Source organism: Phyllostomus hastatus, unplaced genomic scaffold, assembly GCF_019186645.2.
Source record: "Phyllostomus hastatus isolate PE091 unplaced genomic scaffold, TTU_PhHast_1.1 phas_scaffold_200, whole genome shotgun sequence".
NCBI lineage: Eukaryota > Metazoa > Chordata > Mammalia > Chiroptera > Phyllostomidae > Phyllostomus > Phyllostomus hastatus.
Window position 1 is genome coordinate 13,719,379 of NW_025334016.1, and position 25,054 is coordinate 13,744,432.

Below are 25,054 nucleotides of genomic sequence, written 5' to 3' on the forward strand. Positions count from 1 at the left end.
AAAGAAAAGATTTATACAAAATTAAAATATGAAAAGAAATAATCTCCATGAGGGATTAAAAAAGAAGTTCACACTGCTCATTAGAATGAAAATGGTGAGCTCAAGAACAGAAGTGGTAAAAGCTGTAAGGACTTTGTGGTAGGGGGGAAAATAGAAGAAAAATAAGGGGATGAAAGAGAGTACAGAATGAGACCAGAAGGAAGTATAATGCGTGGTGGGCCTCCAAGGACATGCAGGATTTAATTGGGTAGAAAGGACTAGAAAGGTGTTCAGAGATGATGAAGAAAGCACTTAACATGTTTAAGAAATTGTGAGTTGTCACATTGAGGTCTGACAGTATATGTAAGGAATTGTGGACATAGGCTCTCGAGATAAACTTGCTGGGTTAAAATCCTAACTCTACCTGTGAGACACTGGGTAAATCATTTGGATTTCCATAAGCTCTATTTTCATACTCTATAAAGTGGGGGAGTGAATGACAGAAATTTATATAATTGCTGTGTGATTTAAATGACATAATACCACTTCTGGGATTATACCCTAAGAATCCTGAAACACCAGTCCAAAAGAACCTATGCACCCCAATGTTCATAGCAACACAATTTACAATAGCCAAGTGCTGGAAGCAACTTAAGTGCCCATAAGTAAATGAATGGATCAAAACACTGTGGTACATTTACACAATGGAATACTACACAGCATAAAGAAAGAAGGAGCTCCTACCCTTTGCAATAGCGTGGATGGAACTGGAGAGCATTATGCTAAGTGAAATAAGCCAGGAGGTGAAAGACAAATACCATATGATCTCATCTATAAGTGGAACCTAATCAACACAACAAATAAGCAAGCCAAATACAAGCAGTGACATTGAAATAAAGAACTGACAGTAACCAGAGAAAAGGGAGGAGAGGGATAATGGGGGACAAGGGGGGAGCATCCAGGAACATGTATAAAGGACACATGGGCAAAGCTAAAGGGGGTAGGTTTGAGGGTGGGACTGGGGATGGGTGGGGCTGGGGGTGGTGGTGGGTGAAAATGGAGACTACTGTACTTAACAACAATAATAAACACATGTAAAATAACTAAGAACAGTGTCTGACATCCATTAAGTGCTCAGTAAATGTTAGCCAATTTTTTTTTGGATGAAGTGCAAAGGAAGTGTCTGGAATTTAAGACTCAAAGAGAAGGTAGGAGCCATATTATGGAAAACTTAGGATGCCAAATTTGAAGTGTAGGTGCTTAAGTCAAAATGAAAGGAGTTTTGAATAATAGAGTGCCAAAAATTCAGACAAATTGGTGTCAATTTGTGGTAGGAGATTTATAACAACTCTAGCTACCTGAAAATAGAAATGGCTGGCTTATGAGATAATTGTTATCACCAATGGAAGGGTTCAAGCACAGTTTAGTTAACCAAATTAAAGGGTGTTATACATGGTAGTCAGGCAATGGATCAGGGTTAGCCCACTTGAATGCCCTCTAAGATTCCTTTTGACTATAAGTAGATTTAGTTAGGATAAAGAAACTAGGAACAATATGAAGGAAAAATTTGTGCAAGGCACTACTAGAAGCATGGAGCCATAGTAACTATTTAAGTGAGAGAGGGTAGCAAAGCAATTTATAGATTCAATGCAATCCGTATTAAGTACCAATGACATATTTCAAGATATAGCACAAATATTTCAAAAATTTATGTGGAACCATAAAGAACCCTGAATAACTGCAGCAATTTTGAAAAAGAACAACATAGGGGGATCACAATACCTGATATCAAACTGTATTACAAGGTCACTGTAACCAAAACAGCATGGTACTGGCATAAGAACAGACTCATAGACCAATGGAACAGAATAGAGAGCCCAGAAAATAAACCCAGGTCTGTATGGTCAATTAATATTTGACGAAGGGGGCAGAAGCATAACAGTAAAAATAGCCTCTTCAACAAATGGTGTTGGGAGATCTATACAGCTACATGCAAAAAAAAAATGAAATTAAGCCACCAACTTACACCATACACCAGAATAAACTCAAAGTGGATAAAAGACTTAAACATAAACCAGGATACCATAAAAGTCCTAGAGAAAAACAGGCAGGAAAATCTCAGATATTCCATGCAGCAATATAATCACCATTATGTCTCCTAGAGCAAGGAACATAAAGGAAAGAATAAAAAAAATTGGATCTCATCAAAATAAAAAGCTTCTGCACAGCTAAAGAAAATGGCATTAAAATGAAAAGAACCAACTATATGGGAAAACATATTTGCCAATGATACCTCGGACAAGGGTTTGATCTCCAAAATATATAAAGAACTCACATGAATCTGCTCCAGGAAGACAAACAACCCAGTTAAAACATCAGCAAAGGACATGAACAGATACTTTTCCAAGGAGGACATACAGAGGGCCCAGAGGCATATGAAAAGATACTCAGCATCACTAGCCATCAGAGAGATGCAAATTAAACCCACAATGAGATACCACTTCACAGTGGTCAGAATGGCCATCATAAACAAATCAACAAGCAACAAGTGTTGGAGAGGATGTGGAGAAAAGGGAACCCTAGTGCACTGTTGGTGGGAAAACAGACTGGTGCAGCCACTGTGGAAAACAATATGGAATTTCCTCAGAAAACAAAAAATGAAACTGCCTTTTTACTCTGCAGTTCCACTGCTGGAATTATACCCTAAGAATCCTGAAACATCAATAAAAAGAACCTATGCACCCCAGTGTTCATAGCAGCACAATTTACAATGGCCAAGTGCTGGAAGCAACCTAAGTGCCCATCAGTAAATGAGTGGATCAAAAAACTATGGTACATTTACATGATGGAATACTATGCAGCAGAAAGAAGGAGCTCCTACCCTTTGCCACAGCATGGATGGAACTGGTGAGCATTATGCTAAGTGAAGTAAGCCAGGTGTTGACAGACAAATGCCATATGACTTCACCTATAAGTGGAACCTAATCAGCAAAACAAACAAGCAAGCAAAATACTACCAGAGACATTGAAATTAAGAGCAAACTGACAGTAACCAGAGGGGAAGTGGGAAGAGATAATGAGGGAAGAGGGGGAAGGGTTTTGAGGTACATCTATAAAAGACACATGGGCAAAACCAAGGGGGGTGGGGAAAATGGAGACAACTGTACTTGAACAACAATAAAAGAAATTTAAAAATATATAGATGAGAGAGAGTAGTATAGGGCATGGCAGTGGTGGGAGATAGGAATATACTGCTCAGGAAGAGTGCTACTCTAGAATGTTAAAGCTGGAAAGGACTGCAGAAATCAACCAGTCAGTCCACCTTCCTCATTGTATAGACAGGGAAAATAAATTATCAGATTGGGGAAGTCACTTACAGGGTAAGTTTAAAAGGGGGGAGCCAAGAGACAGTGAAGCCAGCCAGGAATCCAGAAATAGAGAAATGAAGTGTTAGAAGAAGGTGGTAGCAGGAATAGAAGGCTATTTTGAAGGAAGAAAGACTGATGGCATGTGATGATTGATCAGATAGATATAAGGGATGAATAAACAGTCACTCCAACATTTCACTGCTAGCTGAGTGGGAGGCAGGAGTGCAAAGACAGTGCCTATTTGGCAAGAGGAAGATAAGTTTCATTTTAGACATATTGGGACTTGAAATTTGTATTCAAGTAGACACTGTCCATCAGACAGTTAAAGAGCCTAGAGCTTTGATGAAAAGGTTAAGGCAAGAGATTTGGGAGTTCCTAAATCTCATCATTGCTCTTTCTTGAGGGAAAGAGGAGAAAGAGGGAGAGAGAGAGAGAGACAGAGAGAGAGAGAGAGGAGAGAGGCAAAGACAGCAAAGCAAATGGGGCTGAGCTTTGAGCCTTGAGGGATATCCACAGAATGGGGATGGGAGAGGTGGTTGATTCACAAAGGAGAATGAATAAACAGTGAAAGAGGGAGGAGAAACAACATAGATCAGTGTCTATGTTAGCAGCAGGGCTTTGAGGATGTCATAATGGTACACTGGAAACAATGCTGATGACTAGCAATACTAAGGACTGGTAAACACTTAAATATAACATGGCTGTTTAAAAATGAGTATAGTGCATTGTGTGCCCACCACCCAAAGTCAAATCATCTTCCAATGTACACTTGAAACCTATATGACCCTATTAATCAATGTCACCTCAATAAATTTAATTTAGCCCTGGCTAATGTGGTTCAGTGGATTGAGCACCAGCCTGCAAACCAAAGGGCAGCTGGTTCAATTCTCAGTCAGGGCACATGCCTGGGTTGCAGGCCAGGTCCCCAGTAGAGGTTGCACAAGAGGCAACCACACATTGATGTTCCCCTCTTTCCCACTCCTTTCCCCTCTGTCTAAAAATAAATAAATAAAGTCTTTAAAAAATAAATTTAATTTAAAAAATAAGGCAGCCTTGCATATACTGATAAAGATCTTCAGTATATGTAAATGAAAAAAAGCAAGGTGTAGATTGTTTTAGTATGTGCAAAAGGCAATTTATGGAATCTATATTCATATCTGCTAGTGTATGTACAGTGACAGCCTAGAAAGATACAATAAAAAGAAATCCAAGCACAGTGAGGGGTGGTGAACCTGACCAGATGAGGGACAAGGATAAACAGGACACTATTCTTCATCTACCTTTTCATACCAAATGGCCTTTGACCTATGTGAATATGTTACCTATTCAACAAATAATTTGTAATATAAAATAATTGTTCAGTGAAGACAAGGAGGACAATGACAGCAAAAAGGCCAGTGAATTTGGCCCTCAGGAAGACCTCAGTGGGAGCAAGATTGGAGAGGATCAAGGAATACACAGGCTGTTAGGAAACAGACACACTGGACACATGCACACACATACACATATAAAACCATATACTACATACCTATATATAATATATATGGTATCTTTGAAGGGGTACAAAAAGAACTGATAACAGTGGCTGCATCTGGGTAGAGAAATTAGTGATAAACACTTGCCCATTTGTATAATTTTAACCTTGTTCCATGAACATTTATCACCTATTCCTAAAACAACAATTTAAACAAATATTGTTAGGAGAAGGAAGGGGAGGGAGGAGGGAGGGAGGAAGGAAGGAAGGAAGACCACTCCACACTTAACAAAATTTGGTGGCAAAGAGGGCATATGAGATGGATATGTTTGTAGGGACCAAGATGGTCAAATTGGACTTTTACTTTATTCTGTCTCCCCATCCCAGTTCAAGAGGCAATGATCGCTGGGAAGAACAGGAACTGTAAAATCCAATAAACTACACTTTGATACCAGCTCTGCCACTTTACTTGTTGAATGAATTTTAGGAAGTTATTTAACTCTCTTAGCCTCAATTCTGCATCTCAGAATTAGGGACACTACTAAGTACCTCTCATACATTATATTACTTAGTCCTGGGAGTCTAACATGCATATTTAACAATTTTGCAAGAAAGTTTGGGTATGACTGATCTATGTGACTCACTTTTCTCCAATGCTATGGCACACAGAACATGGTCACAGGAATAGTTAATATTGATATTGGAAAGAAATCATGAGGTACAAAAGGGGGTCTTTTAAACAAAATTCTAAAGTATAGTGGAACAAACATAGGATTTTGGCAGACCTGATTTCAAATCACAGTTTTACCACTTATTGGTGTTATTTTGATAATGTTCTTTGCTCTCTGTGAGTCTCATTATTTTTATCTGTAAAATAGGAATACTATCAGTTATTTTATAGTAGTGATGAAAATTAGAGATTACACATATAAAATTCCAAGTACATAATTGGCATTTGATTAGTGGTAACTTTGATCACCCCCGGCCTAGAATTAAGGCTCCTAAGCACACGAAAGCAGTCATGCCAATTTCCTACTTTGCACTTCCATTCCCTTGCCCCTTCAAAATAGCACTCCAAAAATAAAAGCACATTGGCTATCCCTTTGATTTTTCAAGCACCTATGAGGTCAATCAAAGATTTTCCTCCTGCCCTTTGAACTTTTAATTTATTCTCAAATGATTTACTGGCTGCTTGGCCTCCAAATGACCATGCTAGCAGTTATGTCCTTCCTCTCTGAGGCTCTGTTCCTTTGATAACAACAGTGTCCCTGATGGGATTTACCATTCCCATACTCGAGGAGAATGCTTCCAAGATAATTTCTTTTACTTTAGAAGCACATTAATGGGAACAGAAGTAAAAAGCAAGCTAATATTCCCACCAATACCTGCAAAGGCTGAATCATGTTCTCTAAGACTTTCTCAGATTGTCTGTACTCCTTTCAAACTTACTATGTGATACTGATAAGAAGAAACATTTCCTAGCATCCCTTTTGAGGCCTGTTTCTAAAGTTTGCTCCAGTAAGAACAACTCTCCAGCAGTAGTCTGAACAGGAACAGACTAAGAGGAAACCCCTACAGTGTATCTTTTAAACTGCTACAGTACTGCCACTGTGAGTTTGAATCTATTCCTTTTAGTGCCCTGACATAACCTGACTTCTACAGAGACAGCCAATTAGATTAGGCCCTATTAGGAAGAAGGACAGAGATGGTTCTTACTGGCCCTTCTCAGCATTCTCAGCTTTGAGTGAAATAGTGAGAAAAGGAATGTCACGGTCAAATAATGAAGACATTTAAGGCATTGGGTATAAATACCAGACGGTGACTCATATCCAAGGCTAGTCAGACAGAACATGTTAGGGCTTGCTTAAGCAAAAGTGAAAACACACACACACACACACACACACACACACACACACACACAGTATGTTCACTTTAAGGTACCTCCTTTCAGTTGAAGCTGTGAAAACACTTGAGTCAGGCAGAAGACTCACACTGTTCCCTCCCAGAACACATAGCAAAAGGATGGGTGGCTGCTGTTTTAACAGTCTCATGGCAACCCTTCCCAACAGCAAGGGGAATACTATAATCATCAGCCAGTAGGCCTCTCCCACATACAAACCTCAGAAACACAGTTCACACATAGCAGCTGCAACAGGAAGGAACCCAACTGTTGCAAACCAAACTCCAGGACAACCCCCATCCTCCACTGCTGCCATCTCCCCTCACATCCAGGGTTGTATCTAGGATCACTCTCATCTTCTGACAACACCATTATTTCCTTCTTATGTTCCCTCTGTCCCTAGCTCATATGTGTGTGTTATTCAAGGCTCACCCCACTTATGAGGTATCACAGAAAGACTAGAAAACTTGGCTAGTATATCCAACTCTTCAAGTCATATCTTCTAATTTGGGATAGGAAGTAGAAAGGTGAGAATGACCAATTACTGAGTACAAAATTTTTTCTTTACTCCTCCAGCTAATCATCATGGAGAGTCCATTCTGTGTTCTTTGTTAATGATGGTATAGATAGCCATTGTCCTCTAGAACATTTTCATCCAGTAAGGCAGACACAAGGCAGCCAAAGTACCCAAAGATTTCTACTAGAAAATCAGAATTCCAGAATTCCAAAAGGGGAGCAATTAGTTATATGAGAAGCCAGCTGAGATGATGCCCTTGAGGCTTAGAGCTAGAGCTAGATCTTGAAGGTTAGGCCTAATTGGGTGGAGCAGAGAAGAGAAAAGAAAGCCTTCTAAGTATGCAATCTGAAGCCCAGCCACTCAAAGAACATCAGGATGAGGAGTTTCCCACGTATGTTTGGAGAGCAGAAAAGAAACCATTCTGACTGAAAACTCAGGTCCTGGAAGAAATTCTAGAAAGTAAGACTAGAGTCAGATGGAGAATGGTCCATTCACCAGGCTAAAGTAGTTTGGGCTCTATAATACAGGCAGCAGAGAGCCATTCAATAATTTTAAGTGGGAAGAGTGGGGATGATCAAAGGGAGGAAAAGCATTAACAAGGCCACTATAGTAGTATAACTGTTCCAGACAGAGGTTTCTTCCTGCCTGTCCCAGCTTTTGCAAGATCCTCCTTCAAGGCTGCCCTGTCTGAGCTCACTATCTCAGAGCTCATTACTTTGCATCTCTTTTAGGTTGAGTGAGATATCAATGATGTTTCTTATTCTGAATGAGACTCCTAATGTACTGCAGTTGGTCAGAGACTTAAAAAAAAGAAGCTTCATCCAAATCTTCTGGTTTAGAAGAGAGGGACATACATCATTTCCATTTTTATAATAACATCAGTCAGCTTGGCCCCTGGGTCACTGGTCTCTTCTATGAGCTCAACAGAGGAGCGGGAGGAGAGAGGGAGAGGGAGAGGGAGAGGGAGAGGGAGAGGGAGAGGGAGAGGGAGAGGGAGAGGGAGAGCGAGGGAGAGGGAGAGGGAGAGGGAGAGGGAGAGCGAGGGAGAGAGAGAGAGAGAGAGAGAGCAAGAGAGAGAGAGCAAGAGAGAGAGAGCTGCCAGCATAGGGCAAAACCTGATTGTCAAGTGCTTTTCTGGGGCCTGTTCCAGATCACTGTCACTTATAGGCTTAGACTAGAGCTCAGCCTTAAATTAGTGCTCCAAACAAGAAGCCAGAATGAGAGGTGTAAGAGACCCACCTGGGTCTTAGTAGTGGGAATTAACTCTCCCTGATCCTTAATTCTTTTGGCTTTTATTAGTGGCTAGAAGGGTAGAGGGATGTAACCTGAACCCTAATGCAGCTGAGAAGGGCTAAGAGCCAAAACTCTCCTTGAGCAGATACAGTATGTGCAGAGCATGGGCAGGTTTCAGAACACTGTGCATTTCTCCAGCCAATGGCACGGAAAAACATGAAAAGTACTTATTTAACCCTTTACATCCAGAGGGGAAGAGTATCATTCTCCCATCGAGCAGGGCTCACACAGCAGAGAGACATTAGCGAGCTGGTTCTTCTAAAAGTCAGAGCACTCAGGTAGTCTTTTTCACAAAAATACCCCCAGCAGCTAGATATTCAAATCAATTTTAAACATAAATTACAAGCTATTTCACCTTGTCAGAGAGAACAGTTAGGTAAAATAAGCCTTGTGCCCATTAGTTGTGTAGACAAAACTCACTTTTTGCTAGGGAAGGAGTGAATAGACCAAGTCCCATAGCACCCACATCTTTACATCATTCTGAATTTTAGTTTTTTAGCATACAGAAAGGCAGGTGATGCTGCACAAAATAAGTAATGGATCTAGAAGGCAAATCTAAAAAGGATGGGGACAGGAGAAGGGTCACCAGGCCCTTCTGCACACAGAGTTAACCTTTTCTGAGAATTACATGCAAGTATGCAGGGCATTGGGCCTAGGGTTTGGATCAGATAATCAGTCCAAACTTGCAAAAAGGATCTTAATAATAAAGCAATGTTTTCCACCCAAATTTGCAAGAAATGAATTTGTGAAGAGAATTCCCATTTTCTCCTTATTTTAATATAAAAATCAGGATAAGATTTTGGTGAGGACACCACTGAAGGCAAGTAAATAGTACTTGAAAGTTTAACATTGCTTTTTAGAAATACTAATGATACTCACAAATTAATAATACTACACCATGCAGAGTATCAAACTTATAACAACAAAAACGCAATACAAACTTGAAACTCCAGTGGTTTGAGGTTTGCTTCCCAAGCCTCTACATTGTGTTTTTCATATAGAGAAAACAATCCTTAAACATCTTGGCAAGTCAACTGAGGTTTTTTCACAACCTAGAACATTTTAACATTACAAGTGTCATGTCTGAAGTTTGGCCTTGTGTCAGTTTCTTCTATTTTTTGTTTGATTTTTGGACTTTCTCATCACTTAAAGTACTAAGTTAAACAGAAAGAACTTCATTCAGTAACACCTGAGGTGACTAGGCATCCTTCAGATTGGGGCTAGCAAGACCAAGCTATGACCAGAAAAGCTGATTAAATAACAATACAGGCCTGTTCCAATATCTGTTAGGGCATGAGATTGTCTGGCAATTAACTAATTTTCACAACAATCAGCAGACAATAAGTAAGTTGTCTTATGTTAACCATTATGTTCCTAAAATAATTATTTGTTGTTTTAACTGATCAGTGACCTTAAAAATCCTTTTTATTTTGAAATAACTTGATTGTTCTACAGACACCTCAGTCTCAAAAGATACAAAAATGGACTAAATAAAACTGGCCAGCCCTCCCAATTCCCATCACCACTTAGAACCTTCTAGGTTAAAAATACTAGATTCCCCTTTAACTCCTACCTCTCCTTCATTTCTTCAGATCCAACTGGTATGTATTCCACTAACCTCTAGCAACTTGCTAATGTATAACAGTCAGCACATTGCCAAGATGACTGATTCCCTCAAAATGTGCTCTTTTATTGTTCAATGCAGGTCTTTCCTCATGGAAGCACTTATGTGGCTGGTACTGTGCTAGGGGCTTTATTTTTAACACATTAATCCTCTCAAAGAATAAAATCACTACCTACTCCAAACCTGAAGCTTTCTATAGCCCAGTTTTCTGGGTTCTTCAGAATAACTGGCTCATGTCATTCACCTTCACATCCCATTACTCTGCAACAATCAAGCAGAGATCCATTGATTCATTTATCCAGCCACACTAGCAATATGACATTGAACAAGTTACCTAACCTCTCTATGCCTCAATTTATCTTCTGTAAAATGGGGTTAATAAATGAGTCCATATGTGTTAAAATAGAAAGCCAGTGCCTGACCCAGGATATACACTATGAAAATATTTGCTAGAAAACAAATAAAAGTGACAGTTATGGAGCTCGGTGCTGGTTTCACAGGACTTAAGAAGAATAACTCAGCTCTTAAAACAGGTACTCAATAAGTTTAGTGAAGGAGTTAAGTGAGTAATTAAACAAACAACATATCCCCTGACCTTGGGGAGCTCATGCTTAGTCAGTTCACTGTGGGGTGAACCAACTGATCTTAGTCTTCTGTCTGTCTTTAGGACATGCAGCACTTACAATAACTAGAATGAATGCTTTTCTTCCTCCCTAAACTACATAATCCTATATATCCTTCAAGGCCTAAATCCAATTCTTAATTTTTTCACAGCCTACTCAATCATATCAGCCTATAATGAAATCTCTTCTCACTGAATAAATGTTGCTCTTAGATTATACCCCATGGTTTCAGAACTTTAAGGTTTTTGTTTCCTGGGTTTGTAGTAGTGCCTTTCTTCAATAAAACTGTCACTTCCAGGGAACAGGTCTTCTATGATGGCTATCTCTTGAATTCTCTAGTTTAGGGTTAGGTACTTTACAAAATGCTCAACAAATATGTGTTGACCAATGGGTTGACTGATTGACTAGAGGCTTAATTGAGAGCTCTTAGGAGACAAACAAGGGTTAGCATAGGCTTTCAAATTGCTGGCTGTTCAGACATTAGCCAGAAATTATGTCTGGTCTTCCAACTTGTGGTAGCAGCAGGAGACATCATATTAAAGGTGCTCTGTCATTTCACACATCTCTCAGTGATTTGGTAACTTCAGAAGTTTAATTTTTTAAGTTCAAAATTATCTTAAGAGAATTGATATTTAATAAGGGATACTGCCCTGGCTGGTATGGCTCAGTGATTGAGTGGGGACCCACAAATCAGAGGGTTGCCAGGTTTGACTCCTAGTCTGAGGCACATGCCTGGGTTGTGGGTCAGGTCCCAGGGTGAGAGGCAACCACACATTGATGTTTCTCTCCCTCTTTCTCCCTCCATTCCCCTCTCTAAAAAATAAATAAATAAATAAATAAAATCTTTAAAAAATAAGGGGTACCTGTGGAATGTTTTTTACTTCTTTTTTAAATTTTTATTTGGTTATTTTTTTATTGTTGTTGAAGTACAATTATTATTTGTTTTTAAAATCACATGCATACCAAGTATTTACATGCGATAAAGGATAAAATCAATCTCCCTCTGCACAGGAAAAAATGTACAAGTTTTATTATATTCATTTTGTAAATGAGGGAATTGAGACACAGAGAGGGAAATGACTTTCCCAATGACACAGAAATAATTATTGACAAAGCAAATACTGAAATTTAGGTCTTTTGAATTCAAGCTCATACCTCTTACTCTGATTTGAGATTTAAAACAAAACAAATCAAAAACCCTTCCTTTGACCCTGACCCCTAAGGGGTACATTGGTAATATACCAGTTTTTTAACTCAATTATAATTCTCTCATTTCTCTCTCATTTCCTCCTCACCCCTCTTCATATTCTTATCCAGTTCTTCCTCTCTCTTTCTTCCTTTCACCTATGAAAACATGGTATTAAAGAAAGAGACTTGGATTTGAAGTCAAACAGAAGTAAATGTAAGTGGCAGCTCTTCTACTTACTGTGTGACTTGGAATCTGTTACTTAACTTTTCTCAGGCTTCAGTCCCTTCATCAGCACAATGGGGACATCAATATCTACCTCAGAGAGTTACTATAAAAAGTAAATGGGAATATATGTAAAACACCTGCAAGAAGTGGTATTTGCCACATAGCAGGTCCAGTACCTCTTCTATCCCACCGTATCTAGGCCATGACCATACTTTGGGTTCAAGAGGTTGCTGAGATCCAACCAAACTACATTGCCTCCACCCAGTGAGGCACATCCACACAAGTGGAATATCCAGGTCCTTGCCTGGTCCAGTTTTCAGCCTGTTGTCTTGATATTCCCTGATTGCAAATTGGAATTAACACAGAGCTCCAAACTCAAAGTCAAATTCTCCAAATAACATGAAAGTCAAGACCAGACACTTATCCCTCAGACTGCAAGATGTCATCACTCACCATCTCAGTCAGGTGATACACCATCAAAAGCTGCCTACCTGCAGAAGTTTTCACAAGAGCTTTTACTTACATCAAACAAAAAACAAAAAGAAGCAGAAAACAGCAAGGCAGCCCAACAAAGACAAGACTTTAGCATGTCAACTTCTCATGAGCAAAGATGGGGCTGTAGCCATGAGACTCTAACCTATTTCCAGAATAACTAATTGAACCAGATTTACTCCCAGCTCTACCTCATCTCACCCCAACCCCCTCCCCCAAAAGAAAAATCAATTTCTGATGAACCGTGAAAGGCAGTATAGAACCATTCAAAAGTTTCCTGCCAGAGGCCCAGGAAGAGAGACAACCATACAGCTGGGAATCTACTGAGTGGCATTAGTGTGGGGGCCAGAAGACATCACAAAGGGTCTGTCCATCATTGGGCTTAACCCTTGATCCTGTCAAATTAGTCCCACCTCCCACATTCCTTGCAGATGTATTATTAAAAGACTTGAGTGGAAGTTAACAGACCATGCCATATGCCATCCCTGAGAATATAGCCACTAGGAAACAGCCACTTCTGGAAAGATAGGGAGTAGTGTGGAGAAAAGCAATGCACTGTAAGAATTGCCTGCTGTCAGTCAACCTTCACACTTTCACAGCCTAGACCAAGCAAGGATCCTGGAAGCCTTAGTGATCCATCAATAAAGCAGAAGCTTGTCCCATGGACAGTAAGAAAAGAAACAGAAGGGTACAGAAAAGTGAAGTAACGTGCCAAGCTTATTCAGCAAGTTGATAACAGAGTATAAGGAATGTGACAAAGGTCTTGTCCTCCACTGAAACAGGATGGAGAGACACAGCATGAAAGAATTTTCCTCTAATCTGGTTATCAATTTGCTGTTTTTAAACTTTATCAACCTTAATTCTGTGAGTTTCTCTCACCCCCACTGAAAGCATAGCTGAGTCAAGTGGGACTAAGCTGGTATAGCAGACTAGAAAAGTCCACTGTGACCAAAGAAGAAAAAAAGTTGGGTTTTAGACAGAGGACAGGGCAGCCAATGAATGAAGAAAGAGGCAATGAGACATGAATGAGACAGTCCAAAATGTAGGCAGGCTTCAAGCAACTGGTGCTGACGTTTGGGGGCTGGGAATCAAAGGCAGAAAGGATAACTTGGATGCATGGAAAATGTGTCTTTGTTGCTATTAGGCAGTGCTCGCCCTGTGACATAACATAGTTACAGACTCACACCGTAAGAGTAGGACCAGAGGTGAAGTCAAAAGGGAGGGGTTAGTTACTTTGAGAAACCATCTTGATCCTTGCAACTTCAGTGCCCAGCCAGTATGGCTAGCTGCCTAAGTAAACATGCCAGTGTAATGTGAGAAAGAATGGATCATCCCTTGCAAAACTAATGTCTTTTACACTTGGCCTATTTATACTGGATGGGGCAAAGGGTTTCAAGGAGACAAACCTCTACCCCATCCCTCTACTCCACGGGTATTAAACTCATTTTCACCAGGGGCCAGCCACATCAGCCTCGTGGTTGCCTTTGAAGGGCCAAATGTAACTTTAGGACTGTATAAATGTAACTGCTCCTTAACAGTTAAGCAAGAGCTTGGTGCTGCCACTGGGTAGAAACAAGGTGCTGGGCAGGATAAAACAAGGTGGAGGGTTGGATTCAGCCTGAGGGCCTTGTGTTTGCCACCTGTGCTCTACTCCAACACAATTTTTACCCAGGTAAAATAATATCTCAACTCATTCATTAATGATTTAATTGAAGTCTGTCTGAAGGGGGTTCTTTAAAGGAGTACAAGGAATAAAATACTGGCTCCACAGAACCTGACAGTGATCTAGGTACCAAATAAGCAACATAAAAGGGTAGATTGCTGATAATAAGATAACTCAGGTAAACTTGGAGTTCAGTTTCAGAAAGAAATTTAACCATGCATACACTGTGTGCACACACACTCATGGATATGAGCATGTTTGGCCCAGATAATAGTAGAAACTTCAAACCCACCCAGATCTATATAAGAGATATTGAGAGCACTTGTCCCTAACTTATGAATGAATTGCTTTCCAAGAATACCATTTGTAAATAAGCAGCTTGGAGCTTTAAATACAGTTTCCTATAGACAGAATATGGTGAATGGTGGTTGGATTCTGTAATTTTATTGGCTATACACTATGGATTAAATAGGCCTTTCCAAACTGTTCTAAACCTAGCTATTACCAAAAACATTGTGTCAATGGAACATATGTTCTGGATATTGTCTCTTCTCCAGGCTTCTCATCCTTTAATAATAATGACGATTAAGTTCCACTCTAATATACTCTTGATCAGGCCTTTAGTAGCAAGAAAAGGTATTTATTTGCCCAAATCTGGTGACAAACTGGTAGATATGAGGACATGGAGAAATGAAGCCATGGGTGCAAGAACTCCAGAAGGAGTGACTCTTGTAGGTATTCCAGGTACAGAAAGAAGACCTCAGAACCCAGGGATGGCAGCATCAGCAGGAGATTTTACAGTCAGTGTCATTGGCAATGTTTAGGGAGATAAATATCTGACAGGAATTGGGGACAGAAACTTCTATCTAAATTCCTACATAGGTGCTCTATAAGTTGGAGGCTGATTATATGTCACATATGGTCAACATATTCAATCTTAGAGACACCTACTTTTCTCAAAGGGGGAAAATTAAGTTTAAAGAGGTTACTCCTACAAATTCCAAGCCAGCAGTTGGGAAAAAATAAAATAAATTAAATCTGATGTTTTAGAGTCTGACTTTGACACTATTCATTAAATGCTACTTTCTTCTTCTATTATACAAATTCCTTCTCTGTACTTTGTATAAACATATTTGCTCCTTGCAGCCAGGACTTATATTCTCTCTCTTATCTTCCTTAGAAAACTTTTCCCAAGGCTGACCTGGGCTAGAAGCAGGTCTAGGAGAAATTCTAATTCAATAATAAGAGATTAAATATTTCCCTCCCAAATTTATTATGTGGCGGTTCCATATGCCTATGCAGAGTCCTTGTGCAGGTATGTCTTAACAACAGCACAGATACCTCCACTAAAAGGCTTTGCTTGACACAGGATCTTCATATGTCATGGACTCAGCTGTATTTTTTAAAATAATGATCTACTCAACTTTGGTCAGACTCTTCTCAGACACTGTATTCAGCTGTAGGCTCCATAACTCAAGAGAAACATGGACAGGCTGGAGTGTATCCAGAATGGGAGGATGAAACCGGAGTGGAGGCTAGATCTCAACAGCTGAAAGAACTACGACACTTTAGTCTAGAAAAGTGAAACAAGGGGACACAGTTTTTGTCTTTAGACCTCCTAAAGGCTTTCCTAAGACAGAGAAAGCACCCCTGACAGTGTGGTCCCAGAAAGTAGAGCTACGACCCACAGATGGTAGGTAGAGGGAGAATGATTGCAGAATGATTCCTATTAAAGAAAAAGCTGTCCATAGTCAAAACTTTCCAACAGTGAAATGGACTAGCTAATAAGGTAGTGAGTTCCCCCATGACCAGAAGAGAATAAGCTCAGCACTACTACACAGGAGGCTCATAGTTTAGTTAGTTTAGACTAAGATGAGCTGACTTTCAAAAGGTCCTCCTCACTCTGAGAATCTGTGATTCTAGGTCTCCTCCAAGAACAGCATTAGATTAACAGCCCTGAGTTGAGTCTGCTTTGGGTGGGGGTAGGTGTGTGTGTGTGTGTGCACATGTGTAAGCACATAGAGGGGTAGTGAGAGCAGTCTTTCACTTAATCTCTGCTGTTCATTAACTTTTCTCAGATGGGTCAGCATCCTTTCCCTACCTCATCCCCCCCAGTTCTGAAGAAGCCTAACTATAAAAACTGTGGTGTTCCCTCCAGAAAATCACTCTATAAACACCAATCTCAAATCTCTTTTAAAAAATTCTGGGAGGGGGTTGGAAAGAGCAAGGGGATAGACCATTTTAATTTTTTTAAGGGACAGCACTCAAGTATCTTCTAGCTAGAGTTGAATTATTTTCTTTGTCTGAGGTTTTGATGATGGAAAACCCTCTAATAGGCTTTGCCTTTTTCACTTCAGGGAAAATATGTGTGTATCTCAATAGGGTACCAGGTGTATTATGACAGTCTAGCATGCCCAAAAGTAGTGTATACCTGAAGTTCAACCAGAGGTTACCAGAAATAACACCTGCCCTTCTTATTCTACCTCCCTTCAACTTCCTTTATATCTCTCTGGATTAATTCCTACCTATATCCCCAAATGTCTTCTGCATTCTAGGAAAGGATAGCAGTTGAAGATGTGAGGCAGTAGACATCTTTGCTGATTCAAGAGGCAGAGAGGAGGAGAGAATTCATGTAAATAACCATGCTGGACTAAGCTCCCAAGAAGTATACACCATGAAGGTTCCATTGTGAATGCCAAACCCTGGTCTGGGGGTAGGACCAGCCTGAAACACAGCTAAAAATGGTTCACAGGAACTATTATTTCTCATATAACATGGCATCTGCACCCAACAAGAACTCAAACTTGCAGCCAAATTTACTGCCAACCACAGGAGAGCCTTAATCTGAATTTACCCATGTCTTCTTAAAATCTCAACTGCCTTTTTGTGTGTTTTTTTCTAGAAATATGCTCACAGTGGGAATGGGAAGGGGCTAAAAACAACTTAAAGACCATGCCCTGCCACTTTCCCCAGCAAACAGTATTAGTTTGCCTGATTCATTCTCACATCATCTTTGATGCAAATAGACGCTTGGGTCTAGAAAGGATGAAATGATATAGAGACATTAGTGAACATTAAGGGTAGAAGGTGAAGCTTCTTTCTCTTCTAGGCTACTCCCTCATCCTACCTAATTTCGTTCCAGGGCAGTAACTAATCCCCACTTCCTTCACTGTGCCAGAAAAAAAAATGGACCAGGTAAAGGGCAACTATGTAGAGTAGGCCTATCTTCTACTTTGTATTATCCCCCTACACACACACCCTATTTTCCTCCTTTTCCTGCATCCCCACAGTGGTCTCCACCCTTTTTTCTCCATCCTTAGCCAATATCGGCACATTTCCAATAACAAAATGAATATAGGAACCTTATGCTCTGCTATAGCTCAGCTCTCTCTCTCTCTCTCTCTCTCTCTCTCTCTCTCTCTCTCTCTCTCTCACACACACACACACACACACACACACACAGAATAGTATATAATTTGAATCACTGAGGCCTCTGAGAGGCCTCTATTGATGCAGAATCATTAGTGCCAGAACCTTGGAAAGGTCACCTATCTCCAAAGAGGATCTTTTCCAGTGCAGGGAGCCAACTTCGCAGATGGATGTATATACTGTACAGGGGGACTCCTAGATAGCAAAGCAGACAAATTTGATTAGAAGACAATCCCCACTTCATCCAGATGGGCTCCCTTAGTCAATGAGGTAGTATAAAACACACACTGGGAGTATATCCTAAGACTCACAAAACACCAAATCAAAAAAATTTACGCATCCTTATGTTTATAGCAGCACTATTTACAATAGCCAAGTGCTGGAAACAGCCTAAGTGTCCATGAATAGGTGAGTAGATCAAAAAACTGTGGTACGTTTACCCAGTGGAATACTATGCAGCAAAAGAAAAGAAGGAATTCCTGCCTTTTGTGACAGTATGGATGGAACTGGACACTATTGTCCTAAGTGAAATAAGTCAGCTGGTAAGAGACAAATATCATATGATCTCACTTATAAGAGGAATCTAATGAACAAAATAAACTATCAAGCAAAATAGAATCAAAGGCATAGAATCATGATACAGTCTGATGGCTATAAGAGGGGAGGTGGGGACTGGATGAAAGAAGGTGAAGGGATAATATATATGAAGTACCCATGGATGTGGACAATGGTGTGGGGATTGGCTGTGGGAGTGAGGGGGTAGGCTGGGAAAAGGGGAAGCAAAAAGGGGAAAATGGGACATCTGTAATAGCATAAACACTAAAACATGAAATGAAAAAAAAAACAGCAACAAAAGGAATTAATAACACCAAGGTCATGGACCCAGTTCCCTTTTGGGTCATGTTTCAATGTGGAAATTATAAACCATCTCTAACATTTGTTGAGTGGATAAAACAACTGTGAGACATTTTTATAATGGAATAGTACACTGCTATAAAAAAGAAGAATTTTTTACCCTTTTCATAGATGGACTTGGAGAACATTATGCTAAGTGAAATAAGCCAGTCCGAGAAAGACAACTACCATATGATTTCACTCATATGTGGAATCTATGAACAAATTGAACTAACAAGCAAAATTGAAGACAGACTCATAGATGGAGCACAGGATGACAGCTAAGAGGGGAAGGTTTGGGGTTTGAGGGATTGAGCAAAAAAGAAAAAGGACTCATGGACATGGATGACAGTGTGGTGATTGCAGGAGGTGAGGGGATATAAGACACTTAAATAGTAATGGAAAAAATAAAAATAAAATTAAAAATAAAAAATAAAACAAAAGGAGACATATCAAAAAAAAGAACCTCTAACACTTGAGATAATCAAAAAAGCTTTTTTAAAAACAGTTCCTCTTTTTTACACTTGATTGTCAGGAAAAGACTGAATGAATCTCCATAACTTTGGGCAACTGAATGCCCCACATTCAGGAAAATCACAAAAGTTGGTAGGAATTGATGATTTCTCCAACCTAATCATTTTCTAGCCCAAATGTTCTTCCTTGACAAATACGAGGTCTGTCCAGAAAAATTCCAGCCATTATTAATATAAGAATGGTTTGTGTGACATCGATGTAACCTGGCAGCCAAGGAGAGTGGACTGGAATGTGCACGTGTGAACAGTGACAACTAGTCAGTAGGGGCAGTAGACGCCATTGAGTGAGCATGTGTACTGTGTGGCCATCACATTCAAAATGACTGAGGGAGTAGAGCAACAAATCTGCACCAAATTTTGCATTAAGCTTGAACATTCCTCTATGGAAACTATTCAGATAATTCAGAAGGCTGCAGCTATAGGCAACTGGTGATTGGAAGCTTCATCATGACAACATGCCTGCCCATGCTTCATGTCTCATGCAGTGTTTTGGCAAAATATCAAATCACCCAGGTGCCTCAGCCCCCATACAGCCTAGATTTGGTGCTGTGTGTCTTCTGGCTTTTCCTAAAACTAAAATCAACTTTGAAAGGGAAGATATTTCAGATGGTCAATGAGATTCAGAAAAATATGATGGGCCACCTAATAGAGATTAAGAGAACTGTTTGAGGTCCCAAGGTGTCTACTTTGAAGGGGACCAAGGCACCATTGTCCTATGTACAATGTTTCTTGTATCTTGTTCAATAAATATCTCTATTTTTCATATTACCTGCCTGTATACCTTCTGGACAGACCTTGTATGAGGTAGATTTTCATACTGCATACACTCTTTCCTCACTAGTCACCTTTTCTCAAATTTTTCCACTCCCAAGATGCCTCCATCTTTTCCATAAGCTATCTCCAAGGATGTATGCCATACCACCCAGACCCAAATCACTTTTGGGGTTTTTTCCCCATGACAGCAAAGGAGGTTTTCCATTTCCAACCATCATTCTTGTATTTTACTTCCATCTCTGCCTGACCTGAGATCATCACAAGTGACTTGGAATCATCCAAATAATCCTCTCCTATTCCCTGAGCCCAGGCTTCATCACAAAGTGTCTGCAACCCAGTCCTCATCTAGTGTGGAACCACAGGCTAGTACAGAATGGGTGGCTGGTGTGGGAGGCTGCCAAGACTGTATACGGACCTAAACAATATCGCCCCATGCCCCTTCACAAACTCCAGAACTACCAGAAGAATCAAAAAACTTCCCAAGAAGTAGAAAATATGATAGACTTGGAGCGTACCACTGACTCATCATATGATAGACTTAGGCAAGCCACTCAGTGCATCACAACCTCAGTTTTTCCATCAGTTTCTCCACAACCTTCCCTGACTTTCTCACAGGGTGATTGTAAGAGGCTAATGAAATAAAGGATGTGGAAACACGCTATAAACAGTAGCCCTGTGTCCAAATGGATCAAAGCATCATCATCCTCAGTCTGCAACCCTTCTGAGGCAAAAAGGGCCAGAACTAGCATAAAAGGTTGGTTATTAGACCATCATAGTCTTAGCCTAGGGAGAGAAAGTGAGGTATGCAGAATCCCAGAGGTAGTGAGTAGCAGAACAAGGATTAGAACCCAAGTTTTTGATCTACCAGTGTGTTTCTCTTTCTACGCCCTTCTATCCCATCTCCACCAGTGTGTGCAGACTGAGGCTACTTTCCAGAAGAAATCTGTATTGTTCTGAAGCTTAAGGGGAAGCAAAACTAAGATAGAAAAATGAAAAGGGGGATTAATGAAATGTGCCACAGAGTGTCTTGGCAAGAAAAAAAAACACAGGCAATCACTACACTTAAAAAATGCTATTGCCCCTTTATATAATGTTGGGGCTAACCAGGGTATAATAGCTGGATTTCACTGTAAGGAGCCAGGATATTTGGGAGGGGTGGGAGAAATGAGTTTACCCTCTGCCTCTCCAAATGTATGTAATAATGAGCCTTCATACAATAGGGGTCAACTGTACATTCAGCGAAAAAGGAATCATTAAAAAAGCACTCTGCTGTCAACACACGAATCACTTCCTCAGCAGGTTGGCTAAGAAACCCTCATCTACCCTCAAATAATCCCCCAGCCAGACCACAAATTGCTGGCTGCCCCATACTTAGTAACACCCCCTGCCATGCTAGTCCTGGCACACAAAACAATCCATCAACACAGCAGCAAGCACTCTCTGGGGTGCTTCTCAGGATCGGTCAGACCAGGGCAAAGGGCAAAAACGACCTCTCCAAGCTGGTTGTTTAGGCAAACTGTGGAAGTTCTGTGGGTGGTGTAAGTAGAGAAAGAGAGGAACTGCCAGACCATGGAGGGCTACATAGCCAGTTGTGACCTTGATGGAAAAGGGGGAGGGGGTGGAGGAGTTTGATTAGAAGAAATTCCTGAAGGCCAGGATTCCCCTCTCCAATGGAGGTGAGAGTTTTTGTTTAAGGAAAAGCATATTGCCCCCCTACAGAGAATTCTGGAGGGGAGTGCCTTAAGAAGAGGTATGATGGTGGGTTACAAAGGCATCTTAGCCTGGTTAGAAATTAGAAATACATGACTAGTATAGGGGGTAAGGATTTGGGCTGGTTATTGGTGTTGGGGGAGGCTAAAGATCTCAGGTTTCCCCAACAGCTCCTCAAAATTTTGCCTCAGCATACCTCAGACTGCTTAAGCTGATTGGTACACTCTATGGCAACATCCCAGGGTTGCTAAGAGTGTGGGCTCCAAGGCCTGAAGGATCCCTACACTACAAATTAACCAGCAGCTCCAATGCAATGCAAAAGTAGCACAGGATGGGGGGTGGAATTCTCGCTCCTGCTGAGACATGACCTACGTTAAAAAGCCAAAAAAGAAGTGACATTTGTCCCCTGCTGAGAAGCCACGTCTTTCTATCTCCAGCCCAAACCCACACCTACAGCCTTAACTGCAATGTCAGAGACTTGGAAAGGCTTTTCAAATTTGAGCATTTAAGAGAAACACAAAAACAAAAAAAATGGGATACATGAAGTTCCTTTACTTGGCCATCTGGCTCCCAAGGTGAGTTGTCCTACAAATCTCTCTTCCCAGTAACAGCTCCAGCGGCCCCTCACCCTCACCCCTACGAGGAATGGCTCGCTTTGAGGGTTCTGGAGCGCTTGAGAGAGCTCCTCTCCCTGGTCCTCAGCTGCAACTTGGCTTCCAGCAGATCACAGCCTCCTAAAACAAACAAACCCTGGCGGCAGCGGTGGCGGCGGCGGCGGCAGCAGCAGCAGCAGCAGCAGCAGCAGCAGCTACAGCACAGCTGCGCTCCATGGCGCAAAACTTTCCTCCACACTTCTCAACGTGCAGGAAATCTCTCTGGCGCTGGGACAGGACTCGGGAGGGGGGGAAAGGCCAAACTTAAGCGGCACGAGAAACGCCCCAGCAGCTGAATGGATGTGCGCGCGTCGGCCGTGGGAAGAGAGGCTGACGAAAGCCACCAATGCCTCATCTCCGTTCCCACAACAGACCCTCGCCCTGCAACCTGCCCCGACAGGATGGCCCGCCAGTCGACCAAGGGCCACCTCTGCTGAGAAAGCTGCCAAGCCGCCTTGCTTGTCCCGTCAGCCCCTCAAAGTCCCGCAGGGGCACGGGAACTTCTAAGGAGAAACCCCCACCAGCCACCACTTCCTCCAGTCAAACTGAGGGGTGCAGCCGCCCCGAGGTGGAAGAGCAAAAGCTGCCCCAGAGCCTCCTGAGAATGTCTGCGTGCAGGGCTCTAGCCTGAGGCCAGCCGTGCTCCCGCCACCCTTAAGGGGTGTCTGTGCCTGGGCTGGTGGGACGAGTCCCCCTTGCTGCTAATGCGCCACAAGGGGCTTTCAACCCTCAGCCCAAGCCAAGTTTCAAAATTGGTCTGGGGGCCCATCCCACAACAGCCTGTATACGCGTTTGCCCATTCAAAGTTGGGCACCTCTGGGACAGAGCCGCCAGTTCTTACCTTCGACACTGTGAGCGGTTCACAATGTTCCAGACCCCCCTTAAGGGTGAAGCCCCAGGGCGCCCCCCCGTGTAGCTGCACAGGGACGTACTGGAAAGACCCAGGTCGGTTCTCCATCCTCCACTCGGCTCAGGCGCCGCAGGGCTCCTTTCCCGCAGGGGCTACGTTGCCTCCGCCCCCAGCTGCTCCGCCACCATCGCCCTCCAGCACTACGCCACCCCGCACCACCCTGCTCCGCCTACTCTCCCGGCTGGAGACGGTCCGCGGAGAGCGAGTGCAAGGAGGAAATGACACGGAGTTGGAGAAAGGGGGAGAAAGGGGGGAAAGGAGAAGGGGGAAAAAGAAAAGAAAAGAAAGAAGGAGAGGCGGAGGGATGGCGTGTAATGGACAAGAAAACGGAGCAATAAGAAGGGGCAGTCACTGGGACCTCGCCTATAGGATCGCTGGGGAGTGGGAGCAAGGCGAGGCTTCACATCAATTGTTACATTGTTTCTTTCAAGCTGGCCCCCACTTTGGTCCTCCTCCTTACTGCCGGGTTCCCCGCCCCTCCAGCCAGCAGAGGCGAGGGGAGGTGAAAGTCGTTAGTGTGGATGGCCCTCGTGGCCGAATGGGCTGAAACACTGGTTTCCTGATTAGCATGTTCTTGTTTCTCTGCCTTTTTCTGTTAAAGGTCCCGAGAACCATGTCCTAGGAGGGTTATAAGGCTGCTAATTTGTGGATCTTGCCTGGAGGGATGGAAATTAAAGCAAGTAGGCCAGCGAAGACAGTGGGGCTGTGTGTGTACGCTGCTCTGTGCGTCTGCGCTAGGTGTGTGGGGTCATTGTGAAACATTGCCCCGGAGCACAGTTTAAATAAAGAAGCGTTTTGAGGATGCCCCCTGCCCGGGCTCAGCCGCACCCAGCTCAGCTCTGGCGTCTATGGGTAGCACTGTGTATGTTCCAGTCATCTGGAGTTCCTGGCACGGCCTTGCACTTGCCCCACTGAGATGACCAAGCCAGGAATCAGCAAACTTTATGACTGGCAGTATTGTTTCCACTCCTAAACAAACCTAAAGGAAAGAGCATCCATTGATAAGCTGGCCAATTAACAATGTTGTGCCTTTTGAAAGAATCAGCTTTTGGGCAGAGCCCACAACATCTCTGTTCATCTGTTTATGCTTGAGGCTGTAGTTTCTGAGCTGGGCTTTTAGAAAAGGACAACCCCCCCTCCGCAAACACACACACACACACACACACACACACACACACACGCACACGCACACGCACACGCGCACACACAAATACCCACAGTATTAGTCTTGAAAAGCAAATTTGTTACTAAATCTTATGTTGATTTCTCATTCTTGACCTGGGCAGGTTACCATCCTTCTCTAGGGCATCCTTTCTTGAACCCACTTGCAGGCAGTGAGTTTTTAAAGGGCTTCACACTAGCAGGGAAAGTTTTGACAATTCAGTTGTGACTCAACAGAATGTTCCCACTTTCTCTTGCCTGTTTAGACCCTTGCCCTCTTCGTATGCAGCTTCTTTCTCATTACCAAAGAGCACACTATGGCACACTTCCTTCCACAGTTAGCTTTCTGTAGACAAGGTTTCCACTTTCTTCTTCCATTTCCTTACCTGTCACTGCCTCTTCAACACACTTCAGCCTGCTGTGTGCCCCAGCAGGCCACTGAAAATTCTTTCACAGGCATCCCTCCCTTCCTCCCTCCCTCCCCCAATCCTTTCTTTTCTGCCTTCTAGACTGTCTTAATTATATGATGCTGACCTGAGTTTTCTTTAATAAAACAGCAGTTTGAGAGTCTATAGCCCACTTTTTAAAACTCCTAAGATTATCCAATGGGAAAACACCTTGAATCTTTTAGACTTTTAGACCT

At 42.0% G+C, this 25,054-nt stretch overlaps 1 protein-coding gene across 1 annotated transcript in view; it reads right to left on the bottom strand.

The window, feature by feature from the left end:
* The window catches only part of SHROOM4 (shroom family member 4), a 245,547-nt gene extending 222,201 nt beyond the window's left edge, over nt 1–23,346 (bottom strand). Inside the window, exon 1 of the mRNA XM_045860645.1 lies at nt 23,182–23,346. Coding sequence (XP_045716601.1) covers nt 23,182–23,298 — 117 coding nt within the window. The 5' untranslated portion in view covers nt 23,299–23,346. The remainder of the gene's footprint in view (nt 1–23,181) is intronic.
* Nucleotides 23,347–25,054: the final 1,708 nt, after the last annotated feature.